This window comes from Erithacus rubecula (genome assembly GCF_903797595.1).
Source record: "Erithacus rubecula genome assembly, chromosome: 10".
Taxonomy (NCBI): Eukaryota; Metazoa; Chordata; class Aves; order Passeriformes; family Muscicapidae; genus Erithacus; species Erithacus rubecula.
The window spans coordinates 27,379,808-27,396,354 of record NC_136662.1 but is presented as its reverse complement, the minus strand read 5'-3'; the positions used below and the strand labels follow the sequence as shown (position 1 = coordinate 27,396,354).

The 16,547-nt window shown below is 52.4% G+C and overlaps 1 protein-coding gene across 2 annotated transcripts in view; it reads right to left on the bottom strand.

Moving 5' to 3' along the window:
* Positions 1 to 6,684: 6,684 nt before the first annotated feature.
* The window catches only part of GLUL (glutamate-ammonia ligase), a 16,277-nt gene continuing 6,414 nt past the window's right edge, over positions 6,685 to 16,547 (bottom strand). The window contains exons 1-7 of one of the 2 annotated variants that reach the window (XM_079313401.1): positions 13,072 to 13,202; positions 11,810 to 12,000; positions 10,468 to 10,629; positions 10,065 to 10,211; positions 9,560 to 9,687; positions 9,198 to 9,397; positions 6,685 to 8,363 (exon numbers count right to left, since the gene is read on the bottom strand). In XM_079313401.1, the coding sequence (XP_079169527.1) occupies positions 8,045 to 8,363; positions 9,198 to 9,397; positions 9,560 to 9,687; positions 10,065 to 10,211; positions 10,468 to 10,629; positions 11,810 to 11,975 (1,122 nt within the window). In that variant the 5' untranslated portion in view covers positions 11,976 to 12,000; positions 13,072 to 13,202 and the 3' untranslated portion in view covers positions 6,685 to 8,044. Of the gene's footprint in view, positions 8,364 to 9,197; positions 9,398 to 9,559; positions 9,688 to 10,064; positions 10,212 to 10,467; positions 10,630 to 11,809; positions 12,001 to 13,071; positions 13,203 to 16,547 lie in introns of those variants that run through there. The other variant, XM_079313400.1, reaches the window with a different exon arrangement.

The following is a 16,547-nucleotide window of genomic DNA, read 5'->3' as shown; positions in this document are numbered from 1 at the left end:
TCATCTGAGCTGCCCATTAGTGGGCAAACAGAGCAGAGGCTGGACCTGAGGATGCAGAGGAGATGCCACTCTAATTAATACATCTTTCCTTCCCAAGAAAAGGGGCAGGGGGGTCCAGCAGCACAGAGGAGATGGGCCAGCAATGCCCATGGGCACATCTGCTCCTCTTTGCTTTGCTTCCCATGGCACTGAAGTCCAAAACAAGCTGTTCCCAAACCCAGGGAAGGGCTGGCACCTGCCCAGGGTTACCTGGCACAGGGAGGCACAGCACATCCCAAAAATCAGGGGTGTTCTGACAGGATCTCTGCTCTTGCAGCATGCTCAGGCAGAGTGCTGACACACACACAGAGCTCCAGGTGCCCCTGGGTTTTTGGGCTGAATTTTTCCTGATTTTTTCCCCACAAATCTTTGGAATTCTGGCAGATTTTGGGTGTTTTAGTGCAGATTTTAGGACCCTTTAAGCCATTTTTATTGTGATTTTTGGGGGTTGTTTTAATTGTGATTTTTGGGGAGTTTTTGCATTTCTTAGTGTGAATTTTTAGGGATTCTTTTGGGGTTTTAGGCTGATTTTTTTACGGGTTTTTCCCACTGTTTTCCCCAAAATCCCAGTCTGGGAACCCAGCTCGAGGCTTTCCCCCAGCCCTAGATGAGAACACTTTGGGATTCTGGCAGATTTGGGTGTCTTAGTGAATATTTAAGGACTTTTTAGACCATTTTTATTATGAGATTTTGGGGGATTTTTGCACGCTTTTAGCAACTTTTCTGGTTTTTAGGCTGAATATTTCCCAATGATATTTCCAGAAATCCTTGGAATTTTGGCAGATTTTGGGTGTTTTAGTGCAATTGTAGGACTTTTTAGACCATTTTTATTGTGATTTTGGGGGGATTATTGCATTTCTTAGTGTGAAGCTTTAGGGATTTTTTCTGGTTTTCAGGCTGCATGTTTCGCGATGTTTTTCCCAGAAGTCTTTGGGATTTTGGCCGATTTTTGGGTGTTTTAGTGCAGATTTAGGACCTTTTTAGGCCATTTTTATTGTGATTTTTGGGGAATTTTTGTGTTTCTTAGTGTGAATTTTTAGGGATTTTTCTGGTTTTTTTTCAGACTGAATTTTCCCCCATGTTTTTCCCAGAAATCCTTGGAATTTTGACAGATTTTGGGTGTTATAGTGAAGAGTGTAGGACTTTTTAGACCATTTTTATTGTGATTTTGGGGGGATTTTTGCATTTCTTAGTGTGAAATTTTAGGGATTTTTCTGTTTTTTTCCAGGCTGAATTTTTTCCAATGATTTTCCCAGAAATGTTTGGGATTTTGGCATATTTTGGGTGTTTTAGTGCAGATTTTAGGACTTTTTTGGCAATTTTTAATGTGATTTTTAGGGGATTTTTGTATTTCTTAGTGTGAATTTTTAGGTATTTCTCTGGTTTTGAGGTTGCATGTTTCCTGATGTTTTTCCCACAAATCTTTGGGATTTTGGAAGATTTTGGGTGTTTTAATGCAGATTTTAGGACTTTTTTGGCCATTTTTATTGTGATTTTCAGGGGATTTTTGGATTGCTTAGCGTGAAGTTTTATGGATCTTTCTGGTTGTTGAGGATGAATTTTTCCCAATGTTTTCCCCAGAAATCCTTGGAATTTTGGCAGGTTTGGGGTGTTTCAGTGCAGAAGCTCCCATCTTGCAAGTTCCATGACTTTCTCCAGCCCAACATCACCTTGGGCAAGCTGAGGGAGAACTTGCCAGGTGAGGCAGCCACAAGGAGAGGTGGAAAAGAGGGAGTCAGTGAATTATCCAGCCTGTGTGATCTGTCTGAGTGGAAAATGGACTGAAAATATCTTGTATTTCAGAGCAAGTGCATAGTTTTTGGTGATTCAGCCATCTGGAGCCTTGGCCACCGACTTTCAGCTGTTCCCAGGTAACTTCTGAAACAGAAATAATGGAAATGGCATCTGGACAACATAACCCTGGGCTATTCCCACCTCAAACTTGCTCCAAACCCCCTAAAAATAAAACCACCTGAAGCTTGTTTCACTTTAAAGCTTCTTACTCCAAAGTTCATCAGAAAATTACATTCTAGCATTTAAATCAGTCAGTAGTAGTGACTTTAGAGCAATGCAAAGGATCATTTGAGGGCTGAAGTGGTGCCTTAACTGAAACAATCTTTTCCTGCTTGCATCAAACCCAGAGTCCAGACACTCTGACAGTACACATTAAGCAACTTTTCACTCCACTTTCAATATAATTGTACTTATGAACCAACCCCAGATTATTCTATAATGTTACAAACAGTATTTAAGCAGAGAAGAAAAGGCACCTGTAAATAAACATGGTATTTACAGGTGATAAAAGATTAGAGTGCAAAGGAAAGAAACCATTCTGAACAATGCAATGGATGACATCGCGTTTTCCATGTTTTGAGGAAGCTTCCATGATTTCCCTGCCTTAGCAGCATTTTTGGGTAAGTGCAAGTGGAGCCAAGGAGAGGAGGGTCCCCAGGTGAGCTGTGTCCACCCCTCCTGCCAAGGGCTTGCAGGGAGGAGACCTGGCCACAACCTGTTGGCAAAGGAGAGCAGGGCTCCACGCAAACAAGCCGGCTCCACCTGGGGCAAGGGATTAGAAGGCTCGGATTCCTCCCAGCAAAGCGACTGTGGCTGCGGGCAGGGATTAAACCAGCGCCGAGGAATGCGGCTCCTTCCCGCTGCCGAGTCCAAGTTGGCAGCGCTGCCCCACTCAAGACTCGGCTTACATAATGCAGCTTATGAAAGCAAAATAGCACGGCCATGCCAGCCTGTGGGCAGGCCAGGATGGCAGGAAAGAAAGGAAAAGGAGGACGGTTTTTTGGCTGAGGTGAAGCCTCGCTGCTTCCCCCCCCTCCTCCCGCATTGCTGTCCCGTGTCACCAGGGAAGGAAGGGAAGGGAGCTCCTACAAGACCTGGTGTTCAGTCTGGAATGTGGATTTTCCTCCCCACATTGCCTCTCCAACCCTGGGTTTTCCTTAGCCAGGCAAGTTCACACTGAGGTTTTGGGTGCTAATATGCAAGAAGCACCCAGGCCCAAATTCCATTTATTCTGAACATAGACACCTGCAGGGGCAGCTTGGAGATGCTCTGTCTCACATCATCTCCCACGGGGAATGGAGCCCCTGGAGATGCTTCAGTGTGGACAGCAGCAGGGTGGTGTCTGCCCAGAACCCTTCTCCACATGTTCCCACCAGAGATCATTGCACAAAAAGGAAGAACAGTCCCCAACACCCAGCACTTGCTCAGGGTGGAGTCACCAGGATCAGACTGAGATCACCACTCACAAACCAGACAATTCACAAGTGACATCTTCAGTCATCCCTCAGTGACTGGTATCCCCCACAACCTCAGGAAAAGCTGATCCTACAAATGAACTGGCCTCTTTATCAGCAAGCAAAGAGTCAGGGTTCAATTTTCAGGGATGTGCTGAAACTCCAAATAGTTCATCAGTCCCAGCTGGAGAGCCTGGAGAGCCACTTGTGGGTGGAGGACCCACTCAGGAGCCAGCCCAGGTCTGACTCTGCATCCAGCTGGCTGGGGAAGCCAGACAGACCTAAGGAGATCTCCCCTTTCAAGAGCTCCCACTTGTTCCCTAAGCAGCTGCCCTCAGTTTAATCAGGAACTGGACAAGTGGGATGAGATCCCAGCTCAGCTGGAGCTGAGTTAGGGATGTGTGTGATGGCAGGAGTCCCCTCCCAGCTCTGCCCCCTTGCTCCAAGGGGCACATAAGGAATTACCACAGCTGACCTTTCTCCAGCACCCTCCTGGAGCATGCCCTGGCCTCCTTCCAGGGGGGCAAAGAGCCTCAAGCACTTTTCCTAAGGTGGAAACCATCTCACTTTTATCTGCTGATGTTGCTCTCAGCCAGGACTCCTCCAGGCCCTCCAGAGGAGCTGCTGGAGCTCCAAGTGGCATTTCAAGAGAACAAAGCTGCTCTGATAACAGCAGCCTCAAACAGAGGCTCTTGCAGAGCTCTGCAAATCACCCCCTCAGCAGTGTGTGCCTGTCTCGCTCCCTGGGGATCCCATCATCTGCAGGACACTCACACAGCATCAATACCCCAGGAAAAGGGGAAAACACACACCTGGAGAAATAAAAACTGTTTCACCCAGCAGCAAGGGGTGCTTCTCTTCTCCCCCAGGTAAGGGCATCCCAAAGACAGCTCAAAAAATCCTGACCCAGCTAAACCTGGCTGATTCTTCCTCCTCCAGATGTGCTCAGGGAGAGAGGTGTGTTCATCCAGAGGCTGAAGGCTGACCCACCAAAAAAAGGTAATTAAAGAAGAGCAAATAGCACTGAAAAACTCCCACAAAATAGTAAAGGGAGTGGGATGTGGATACTGGAGCAGCATCAGGCCAGTCTGGGAGTGGGAAAGTGTGGGAGACATCCAAGCAGCCACACCTGATGCACCAGGCTCTGCAAAAAGGGAAAACCCCTCCTGTACAGGCAATAACTGGGCTGGCACAGCCTGGCACAAAAAGATGCCTCAAGTGTGATCTTGATTAGCTCATGTGCTCCAGGCTGCATATGAAAGGACCTGTGGTTAACCTCCTTTTGACTGCCTTAAAAACCAGCTGTGGGGGAAAGCCTGGCATGTGAGCAGATACATTAATGGGTAAGGGGCAGCCTTGTCTCCCAAGTTGGTGTTTGATTAAAAGAGAGCACAACCAACAGGCAGCTTCAAAAAGCTGCTGCTATTTTTGTCTGCTTCATCTGCAGCAGTTCCTGATGCTTGGATGTGCCCAGCAAACCCTTGGGGACCAATCCTTGCTATATCATTATTCACGTTTTAAGGATGTATAAGTACAGGGAAAAGGGATTCACTTCCTCCTGAGAGGCTCAGATCAAAAGTCAAAATGTTTTCTATGAATGCATAAGACGTACATTCAGCTTCTGAGGGTTTCAGGCTCATTTGTAAGAGCCTCATGGTCTTAAGAGGAGGCCTCCCTACCCTACAGAGCTGGGAAATGGTGTTTAGGTAACTACAAAGCAGATGCAGCAAGCAGACTTTAGGCAAAAAGTCACAAAACAATGTCTAGAGGGAATAAATCATTCCCCCCTCCCTCTTCTAATTCATTATAATCTTTTTTTTCCCCTTTATACTTTTAATAATGATCTGAAAAGCCATTTCCCAGCACAATGTTGTTCTGACCTTGTTTTCAGCCGGGTAATTGTGCAGTGAGTGGATAAATGCTTTCTCAGCTGAGAACAAGAGGAACCATTAAGCATCAAGCTCCTGACCTAAATTTATGTTCAGGGCAGCTGGAGGAGCAAAGGACTGATGCCTGCTCTCCTTATCAGCCTGAGGGACACCCCAATGGCACAGGTGAGATGCTGTTTATCCCAAAGCAACCCAAGGAAGGTGTCCCTGCCCATGGCAGGAGAGTTGGGATGAAATGGTATTTAGGGTCCCTTCCAAACCATTCCATGATTCTATGGCAAAACACAAACCCTGCTGCCCATCAACTCCTCCTCCCTTGGTGATGCTTAGTGGCCAAACTGAGCCATGTCCCCTTTTCCCAATTTTTTATTCCCCAGGTGGAAATGGTCTCTGGAGAGAGGTTGAGCTTCAATTATTCACAGTGTTTGGAAGTACAGGATCTTTAAGAAAAACAAGCAGAAAACCAAACCGTGTCTTTACCCTCCTGTGCCAATGCCTTTAGAAAAGTTCCCTTACTTTAGGTGTAACCTGATTCTTTCCTCTCTAGCTTTTCTTGGAAGGCACAAGAAACAGCAGCTGCCCTGCCCCTGAGCCCAAATCAGAACAAAAGTTCAAAACTTCTGGTCTCCTGAGTTACCCCAGAGCATCCTGGATTTGTTTTGGCTGCAGCACCCCAGCCCCCAAGTCCTTGTGGCTGTGTCAGGGTGGGAGGAAAGGTGTTCCCTTTGCCTCTGTTCCAGTCACACCCCACCAGGGCACAGGAACAGGGTAATTTTGGGACTGAGCTGAGGAAGGTGCTGCCTTCAATGCTGCCCAGAAGGGAGATGCAGGAAAACAGTTGGTCCACAAAAGCCCTGATAGCAGGAATGGCCTCATCAGCCAGCGGGAGGCTCAGGTGTAGTTAATCCAGATTTAAAGGTGAAAGTGTCCTCTCCTGAAGGAAGCACCTCCCAGGGAGCTGGGGAGTGGCACCACAAACTAAATAAAGGATCCCAGGAATAAAGTGACACATTCCTACTGCCTTGGTTATTTTCCTGAATGACTGGGCTTATGCCAAACGTGGACAAGCAGCATTTTCTCATTTCTCTCTCATTTCCTTTCTTAGGGAGAGTGGGAAAGGTTCTTCTTCTGCAAAGCTCCCTTCTAAATTAAGTTTGCTGGAGTTTTGTTTTCTGTAGGATTTCTAAATCCTGTAGAACTTGTGAGGAGGAGGTTGGGAAATGCACAAACATTTGTACCGACCCCATAATCCTCTCTATGGACACTCACAAGCCCAGGCCCTTTCCCATCCTAAAAGAATCCCAGTCAAGCTGGAGCTGAACTATCCCTCACCACAGAACCAACCACTGCTACAAATTCCCATTTTCTGGAGAGCGCACATGGATTGAAAGACACCTGCCCCCCAAAAAACTCCCCCCACAAATTAAAAGCCTGTCAGAGTCAAAATTCTTTCAAATGAAGGAAGGGTGAAGGCAACACACATACAAAAAGAGGCTGCAGAGGTCAGATTGAAGGTTTTGTTCTTCTTTTCTTTTTTTATTACAAAAAGAAAAAAAAACAAAAACAGAAAACCTATTCAGAAGAAGTCCAAATGCAACGGAATAGAACTGGCACCATCTAAGATACCCAAGTGTAAAATCCCGGAACGTTTGAACCCCCCAGCAGGAGCTGGGAGTGCCAGGGCTGGCTGGGAGGGACAGGTGGCCTCTCCCTTCCTTCTGCTAGCCCCCATCCTGGCTGGATGGCAGGCAGCCGAGAGAGCCAGGACACAACAGTGGCATCAACGGTCTCTGTAAAACCATTCAGTTGGAGAAACTAAGAACATCATGAAAAAAAAAAAATCTAAAACTTCTCTTCTTTTTTTTTTTTTTTCTTTTCTTCTGTGTTTTTTTTTTTTTTTAAACCTTTATCAAAAGCCCTGCTTTAGTGACATGCTAGCCCTGCTGCACAGGTGACACAGCCACAGCTCTGTCCGGAACGCTGTTGACCAGTCAACTCTTGGTTCAGGACACCTTCCTCCCACCCCGAGCGTGTCACGGCCACCCGAGTTACAGTGACAAATGCTCCTGCAGGCTTCCCACTCTGGGAACCCCTTCCTGCAAGCTCCACTCCATGCTGGAACAAATCTCATCCAAGTCTCCCTCCAAGCTCACCCTCAGTCCCACCTGGAGGCCTCCGACAGCAAGAGCTCTGCCCGCTCCGGCCGGATGAGGCGTTGGAACATCATCTCTTCAAGAAAAAACACTTTCATATATAATTTTTTTTTCTGTTTTTATATTTAAATAGAAAAATACTACTTCACTCTGTGTTATGAGCCAGAGATCGGTTGACTTCCAGTGACAGAACCAAGAGTTCTCCTCAATGCTCCTATGCTGAGCTCAATGCCAGAATATTCCCAGAAACCTCAGAGTGGCCGGAGGGCGACGATGTCCCTGTCATGTCCCCATACACGCACAGCTGCCATCTTCCCTTCTCCACAGAGAGGCACCAACCTTAGAGGGGTATCAGTCTACAGAGAGCCAGCAGCAGGGCTGGCCCCCCAAAATCTGGCTCTGTTTTGAGCCTTCTCCTCTCCTACAGGCTTTCTGCTTGTGCAGTCTGTCCCTGGAAGCCACTGGATCCCGTCAGATGTACACATGAATTAGACAAAAAAATAAAACAGTGGTTAAAAGTTCTCTAACACCCCGTCCTCCTCCTGTCTTCTGAAGAGTCAACGACAAACAGACACGGGTAAAAACTAAACCTGCCCTCCTCCCCACCTCAAGACAACAAGAGTTACTGAGACACGAAACATGTTATCTTGTACCCTGGGGATTACATCTAGAAGGGGAGCCGGGGGGAGGCGGTGTGTGCGGGGCGCGCTCCGGCTCAGTTCTTGTACTCGAAGGGCTCGTCGCCGGTTTCGTTGAGCAGACACGTGCGCACCAGCGCCTCCGTCACGGCGTAGGGGTCGCAGTTGGCCGAGGGCCGGCGGTCCTCGAAGTAGCCCTTCTTCTCGTGGCCCACGTTGCGCGGGATGCGGATGCTGGCGCCGCGGTTGGCCACGCCGGCCGAGAACTCGTTGATGTTGGACGTCTCGTGGAAGCCGGTCAGGCGCCGGGCATTGTCCAGCCCCCCCTTGGGGTCGTAGGCGCGGATGTGGTACTGGTGGCGCTTGCTCAGCTTCTCGATGGCCTCCTCGATGTGCCTGCAGGGGGAGGGGGGGACAGGGGGTGGCACAGTGAGGGACGGGATGAGCTGAGCCCCTCCGGAGGGTCCCGTCAAAGCAACGAGATCAATCCATGATTATGATGATGCCTCGTGCCCCACGACCCATTTGGCTGCTCATCCCAACACAGGGTTTCTCTCCACTCCTGCTGCTGACCCAGGATAAACGTTCTCATTGCCAAATGCCACAGGCTCCCTAAGGAGTGCTCTCTGTGAGTTAAACTTCTCACTTCCACCTGCTCTTGGAGGGGAGAGCTCTCAGCACTGGAGTTTCTGTTCATGAGGCTCACAGAGTCATGGGCTGTCCCATTATCTCAGGGCAGCACGAAGATTAAGGCAAGAAAACAGGGCCCCTGACCGCACTCAGCACAGCAGTCCTGTGCAGGAACTCACAGCTTGCATTTTTAGTAGGATGTTCCTCTTTAAAAAAACATGGCAGCCTTGCCCAGATGAAGCAAATGGCCTTTCCTCTTTCATCATGGCTGTAAAAACATAATTCAAAAAGCCCTGTGCTGAGTTTGTTTGTTTGTTCCCAGCACTGAGAGGTCAGGAGCTGGACAGGCTGTTAGGGATAGCTGCATCCTATATTTCCACCAGCACTGGTGGAGCTGTACTGCTGGTTGAATTGCCCACCAAGTACCAAGACAAGAATGTATCGTTATAAAAAATACATATCAAGAAAAGAAACCACAAAAAACAAAACAACCAAGGAAACGCCATCCAGAAGACTCAGATGTCACGCCAAGCACCAAACTCCCATGTCATCCAAAGCGTTGCAAAATCCTGCTGCCCAGTAAACAACCCAAACACTTACTTGAGACCTCCTTCTTCCCTCATGCTCTTGGTGCTGAAGTTGGTGTGGCAGCCAGCACCGTTCCAGTTCCCAGGGATGGGTTTGGGATCGAAGGACACCACGACCCCGAAGTCCTCGCACACCCGGTGCAGGATGAAGCGCGCGATCCAGAGGTGATCCCCCATCTCAATCCCTTCGCACGGTCCCACCTGGAACTCCCACTGCAAGGAGGAGGTGTCAGGGGCTCAGTGGGGTGGAGACAGGCACCTCCCACCCCCTGATGCTGGGCACAGCCACCCAGCTCAGAGCCAACACAGCTCCCACAGCCTGGGGTTTTTCCACGCTGCTCTCTCGCTCCATGAGGCGCCTCTAGAATCATTTACCTGGGCTGGCATCACCTCTGCGTTGGTTCCTCCGATTTTCACGCCGGCATAAAGGCACGCTCGGTAGTGGGCCTCCACAATGTCCCTGCCATAGGCTTTGTCAGCCCCCACACCGCAGTAATACGGACCTGCAACAGCACAGGGGAACATCAGCTTCCACAGGGAAAGCTCTGACCTTCAGTGAAGACCCAGCACGCACAGAGAACTCTTCAAAAGCCCCAGGATCTGTTTTTCATGGAAGAACTAGCAGGGTAGAACACTGACTGAGAGCAAGCTCCCCCTGAGTTCAAGTCTCCTGCAGACCAACAAACCAAGCAGCAAATTTGGATGTGGCCAACCCCCACCTCAGCCTTTCTGTAGCAAATTCAATCTCATGGTTAGTTTTTGCCAATATCCTGCTTTCTGCCATCCACCTTCGGTTCTAGGAACACCTTGGATCCCTCAGCTCGCCTGACAGATTTCAGTTCCAACACTCCTGTCTCAGTCCAGGCTCCTGGAAGATTACCTTGGGGTCCAGGGAAGCCATTGGAAGGCCAGCCAAACGGATGTCCATCTGTCCCCAGGAGGGTGTACTCCTGCTCCATCCCAAACCAGGGGTGCTGGTTGGACACCATGTCCATAATCCTCCTGCAGGTGTGCCGGAGATTTGACTCTGGAATGGAAAAGCAACACGAGGTTCATGAGCACCTTCACCTCCACTCCCCATTTCCACTCATTTTACACACTGAGTCCCAGCAGCATTGAAGAATCCCAAGCCCAGCACCAGCACTTTGTTTGCCCTCTGCTTTCAAGGCAGGGGTTATTTCTGTGTTGTGCTAAGGGCACAGACAGCACTTGGGCAGGTCTCCCATTCCCTTTCCCAGGAACACCACCTCCACCAGGAGAAGGGGGAAGGTCCTTTCATTCACCTGCAGACTGGCGGTTGTATTTGAAGACCTCACAGAGAACGAGTTTGTTGGGGTCCTTGCGGAAAGGGTCCCGGAACATGGCAGCAGGTCGCAGGTACATGTCACTGTTGGAGCCTTCGGACTGGTAGGTGCTGGAGCCATCAAAATTCCACTCAGGGAGATCTGGAGCAAAGACAGGAACCAGCCACAGTGACCCAGGGTCCCTCATGCCCAGGATGGGCTCCCTGCCACCCTCCAGTAAGACAGAGGCGAAGATGCTCATAGAGAATAGGTTTCATCCCAGCTCAGCTGATTTTGTTCCAAGTGGGGGAAGCACAAAAAAAACAAACACCCAAAACAAGCAAAAAAACCACAGGAGTGCAACTCCCCGGCCACCCTGGGAAATAACAAGTTGCTGGGCTGCTGGCCAAGCCTGAGTGAACAGAGTAGCACTGAGGACATTTCCCATGTCACAACAACCACAGGGAAGAGCAAAGCACCCACCCTCGGCTGGGAGAGGGCAGACCACGAGTCATCTTCCAGCTCTGGGAATGAGGAGAGCCATGGAATGCCCTCCATCATGCTACAAGGCCTGAGGAAGGTGGGAAGGCAAATCACAGAGAGGTGGAATTTCACATGGGAGTGTGGCCCCTCGCCCACTTCTCCATCCTGAGCACTGCCCTCCAGGTCAAAGCCCAGAACTCCACCCAGGCAATGGTATCTCCTCCATATCCCAGGAGGAAAGAGGGAGGATGGGAAGCACAAAGATTTCAAAGGAGCTGTGCCAACCACTCCCTCAGAGGGAAAAGAGGAAAGGAGAGAGGGCAAAAGAAAAAAAGAAAAAAAAAAAAAAAAGGGAAAGAAAAAGATAATTCTGCTCAGTCACACACAGTATTTTCATTTCATAACTGTCTCCAGCCAGCTCCATGGCAACCTGGGGAAAATCCTAATGCTATTATTGTGTAAGCTGGGACTGTTTGTTCTGAGGGACACAAGCTCTTAATTACACCGGATAGCTCCATTCTTTCCCCTGCACTTTCTTCTGCCAAACTACTTCCGGCCAAAACGAGTACTTGAGAGTCAATGGGCAGCCGAGCCCCTGCCAACAGCCCCCAGCCCCTGCCAACAGCCCCTCCACGGCAGGGACAGCACCAAGGACGGGCTCCCAGCCCCAGGCATCTCCCTGAAACTCCACATCTGGAGAGCTGGGAACGTTCCCCTGCAGTGTCTGGGGAAAGAGGTAACTGGAAAGGCGTGAGGAGGAATGTCTTCCCTATAAACCATCCTTGTGCCACGGGAAGAGAGCAATGGCATCCTTCCTCCACCCAGTGAGGGGCCTGCAGTGCTGCACCTGCCCTCTCACCTTCCAGGCTCTTGGGCTCGTGGTCCAGCGTGCGGGTTTTGCAGCGGAGGTGCTCCCCCGTGCCGTCGATCCAGATGTACATGGCCTGCACCTTCTCCCCCTGCGGCAGCTTCATGTACATGTGCTTGATGGCTTTGCTCAGGTGGGAGCTCGCTGAGGTGGCCATGGCTGCAGTCCTGACGAGGGGGTTCCTGCAGGGGGGAAGCACAAACAGCCCCAGCTGTGAGCCTTTTCCTGTGTTCCCACATTTTTCAGCCATCCCCCACACCCACCCAAAGGCCAGGGAGGAGCACGAGACAGCTCGGCCACAGGGCTGGCTGCCATCTCCAGCGGTTCCCTGTCATTCCTCAGGGAGAACACACAGCAGCTCAGGCAGATGCCGGCAGCCAGGAAAGCCCTGCTCCAGGAAACCCTTCAAAAGAGTCCCATTAATACCCAAAGTCCTGCTAATAAACCAGCAACAGACTTCCAAAGGGCTCCTTAGCCCCACGTGAACTTTTCACCTCCACACTCTGCTCCAGAGCAAGGCTAATGCAAGGAGAGCTTAGCTGGGGCTTTCTTAATAAATCTGCATCACCGAGGAGGGCTTTTCTGTCCCAGCTGCCTTCTCAGCCCGGCTGAGGTTACCCAAGCCTGGTGGCAGGGCAGCAGGAAAAGCAACAGGCAGCACACCGAGCCCTGAGCACCCCAGGCAGCGAAGGGGAGCCGGCATGGACCGGAGTGGCTCTAGAACCAGTGGGGGGGAGCTGCAGCATCCCCAGAGCCCTGCGAGCCGGGCTCCCAGCACCAGCCAGCCCACTCCTGCCCGACCCACAGCACGGGCTCCACGCGTGTTTTCCAGGGATCTTGGCAATGCCAACAGTCTGGAAATGCGGGCTGACTAAGTCGCTCCAACACGCTGTTCGCCTGCGGGGAGGGCTCGGGATGAGCCGTCCCCAGCCCACCCCGCTGCCCTGCCATAAGCATCCCCCAACGCGAGCATCTCCCGGCAGTCAGGAGTCCCCGCGCTGCAGGCAGCAGCTGAAGAGCTTCATGGGGGTAAAAAAAAACCAAACCAACCACAAAAACTGCGAAGGACATGTTTTCAACAGAAAACTCAAGCTGCCACTTCCTCCCCCGCTCATCCTCCCCTTCCCCCAAAGGAGGAATTCTCCCTTGGAAGGGCTGGGGGGAGCTGCCTCCCCTGCCGTGCCGTCCCCGGGGGCTGCGGCGGGTGGCGGCCAGCGGCACCCCCCTGTCCCCGTGTCCCCCCGGGCCGGTACCTGGGCTCGGCGGCGCTGCGGGCGAGCGGGGCTCCCACGCTCGGCTCCCGGGGCCGCGCCCGCCGCCCCTTTATGGCGGAGCAGCGCCGGCCCCGCCGCACGGATTGGGCAGCGGGGCGGGACGGGGGGGACCCGGGAGGGGGGACGGGGCCACCACCCCGCCTCCCTCCTCCTCCTTCTTCTCCTCCTCCGCCGTCCGCTCTCGACTGCCCCCGGCAAAGGGGGGAGCGCCGCGCTTGCCCCGCGCTGGGTTGGAGGGAGTGGGTGGGTGCGGAAAACTGAGGGAAGAGGGGGCAGAAAGCGGAGGATTTGGGTGGGTTTTGGGTCTTTTAACAACGCTCCCAACCGGAAAAACAAGCCCTGGTCGCTGGGCAGCAGGCGGGAGCAGATCCAGAGCTTTCCCGCAGCGTTTACATTAGCGGCTGCCTTGGCACGGCTCGCAGGGATGGAAAGCGGCCGGCCCGGGAGAACGGGGGGAGACAGGGAGGAGGGAGCTCCACCGAGCCCCGGGCTCTCTTGGGAGGGGGACAAGAGCCTCGGTGCCCCACTCCTCCTACTTGGAGCAGCTCAGAGCCTGCAGCACCTGGATTTGCAGAGCCCCGCTGCCAGGCGCAGGATCGCTCACTGTCTGTCACTCGAGGGAGGAAGAATCCCCCAGCCCCACCACGGGAGCATCCACTCAGCACCCCGCAAACCGCAGGCAGTGCCCAGTATTTTTCCACCCCAGCGGGTCGCTTGTCCCATCTCCTGCAACTCCGTGCGACTCCCAACCCGGATCCAAGGGGCAGGAGGGCCACGCCAGCAGGAGCGGACGGAGCTGCCGCCCGTGTGTGTGTGTGTGTGTGTGTGTGTGTGTGACACGCCGAGGGCACACGCAGGTCCCAGGGCGAGCACACGCCAGCCACACGCCTGCCACGGAGCCGCAGGATCCCGCTCTGCCCCGTGCCAGCCTCGGGGAGATGGCACCGAAACTGCCATGCCTCGGGGAGCTGCAGCCTCCTGGCCATCGCAGCCACCCCGCCGCTGACACGGCCACTGTACAGCCAGAATCCAGAGGGAAAATGGCCAGGGAGAGCCGGATCCTCAGGCGGGAGGAGGTGGGAGCGCTGGCCAAAACCACGCTTTGATTTATCGCCCATCTCAAAGAGCCAGATCCCCACCCTCCCTGCGGGGACAGCTTGGCTCAATCCTCACTGCCACCTGGGAGCAGCCATCGGTGTGTGGCAATCCCCCGAGGCTGTCCAGAACAAGGTGAAATTCAGGTGCTTCTCTCCTCCTGGAATTGCTTGGGCAAGGCAGAGCCACGGAACATTACAACAGCCTCGGAAAGTGCCTCCTGCCAGCACCCCAGCTCCTGCACCCTATGCACAGAGAAATGGCTCCTACACACAAAGAAACGTGGTTTACCCACGGAAATGAGCTCAGGAACTCACGTTCAGCCCAAGTTCAGCTGTGGTCACCCAAATCTAACAGCTCAGCTGGAGCAAAAGGAAGCAGAGCGGGAGCTGGTGCCCAAAATAGCTCCCATAAAGGGGAGCTGTCAAGCCATAGGCAACGTAAAGCAGTGTCCAGCCCTCTTCCCTGGGTTTGTTGAGTGTTTCTGTAATCGGAACACTGATAGCTCCAAATTCTTGGAATTACGGCTGCTACCTGCTAATTTCCCAGTAACTTCGTCCACCTTTGGCTACGAACAAGCCCAGATGTTTACAAGTGGAAGCCCTGAGTAATGGGGTGACCCCTGTGCCGTGCAAGCCTCGGGACTGGGCAGCTCCAACCCTGAAGGCAAGCGGGGAGCAAAGGCAGCTTGGCAATGTAAACATCATCTCTCCATCCCAAAAATCCACTCCGGGCAGCAAAGCCCGGCCTGGGAGGGACCCCCAGGGTGGGCAAGGCTGTGATGGCGGGGGTGGGAGGATGGAGCTGCCAGCCGCGGGAGGGTTTGGTGGCTGGCTCATGCCCAAGCCCCTGTGCTCGCCCTGCACAAGTTGTTTACGAGCCAGCGGAGAAGCCGCAGCCGCGGACCCAGCGCCCTCTCCCGGGAAGCGATCTCGGGTTCGCCTCCTCTCTGGGCTCACCCAGCTTGTTTACTCCTGCCTTCCTTCCCCTCCTCCTCTTCCAACATGGCTTTTTTTTTTTTTTTTTTTTTTTTTTTTTTTTTTTTTTTTTTTTTTTTTTTTGGTGGGGGGAAGCCTGCTCCGGCTGTGTGCTGGCCCAGCTGCGTGCCCCAGTGACCCTCGGTGTCTCCAACAAAACCATCCTCGGGGAGCTAGGGAGGGCTCGCTGCCAACAGGTGACACGACCCACGGGTGGATTGAAATCACAGGGCCACACGCCCAGCCAGAGGGTCAGACAATGTCCCCTTCCAGGGGCGAGTCCCAACTGGCACAGGTTTTTCCTTCTTCCTCCTATTAATCCGTGGGAACACCTTTATTGGCCGAGCCCGGCATTTCCCGCCGGCACAGTTTGATATCCTGAGAGAAGTGCCAAGGCTGGGAAGTGGCTGCTGAGTTATGAGGGTTGGGCAGGCTGGACTTTGCAGCCTACTGCCTCAAGGCAGCTGGGCAAACCCTCAGGGACAGGGCACAGCCAGGTCCCTGTGCTCTCCAGGGAAGGTTTGGGCACCAGGATGAGTTTCTCTCAGGTAGCATGAGACATGCCTGCCCTTTTCCAGCTCCAGCCAGCAGCCAGTAAAGCATCAAGGCTTCCCTCTCCACTGTGCCTTGCTGGGGCTGCTGTGCGCCATCCTTTGTCCATGTGTACCCCTCCATCCTTGTCCTCCATTTGGGAATGCCTTAAAATACAGAAATGTCACAGCATTGTGGGGGTAGGGGGGTGAGTGGGAAGAGGAGGGTGGCAGCTTAGGGGTTAAATAGACAGGGTATGAAATTTCCCTGTGGCTCAGGCCCTGGGGCAGGTGGCTGATGGCTTTGCTCCTGCCATACTGGGAGCCATCTCCAAGGGTGGCCCCTCACCACAGATCCTGGGATCTCGAGCCCAACAAATTGCAGACTGCTAAGCCCAGGCACCCACTGTTTTTTTCACCAGCACTAAAGAAAAATTCTGAAGTAGGAAGGAATGTTGGTTTTGGGTTTTTCTTTTTCCAACTGAGATGTCACACAGGGAGGAGAAATTGCTCACTTTGTTGTGATGGTTAGGTCCCAAGAGGAGGCTGGACACACCCAAAATGCCCCAGCCTCCAGCAGTGGCACAGCTGGGAGGGAAGAGGGATGGGCATAACATCATGGAATCACAGAATGCTTTGGTTTGGTTTGGAAGGGACCTGAAGGTCATCAAGTCCAAGCCCCTGCAATGAGCAGGAACATCTTCAGCATCTCTCAATAGCCAAGACATTCCTAAACTTTCAGATGCTTCCAGGGAGGTGCTTTGGGCTGGGAGGTCCTGCACAAGCAACTGAACTGCACCCAAGTGACATCAGCCACGCGCTGGCTGTCCTGATGTTGCATCACCTCCATCTC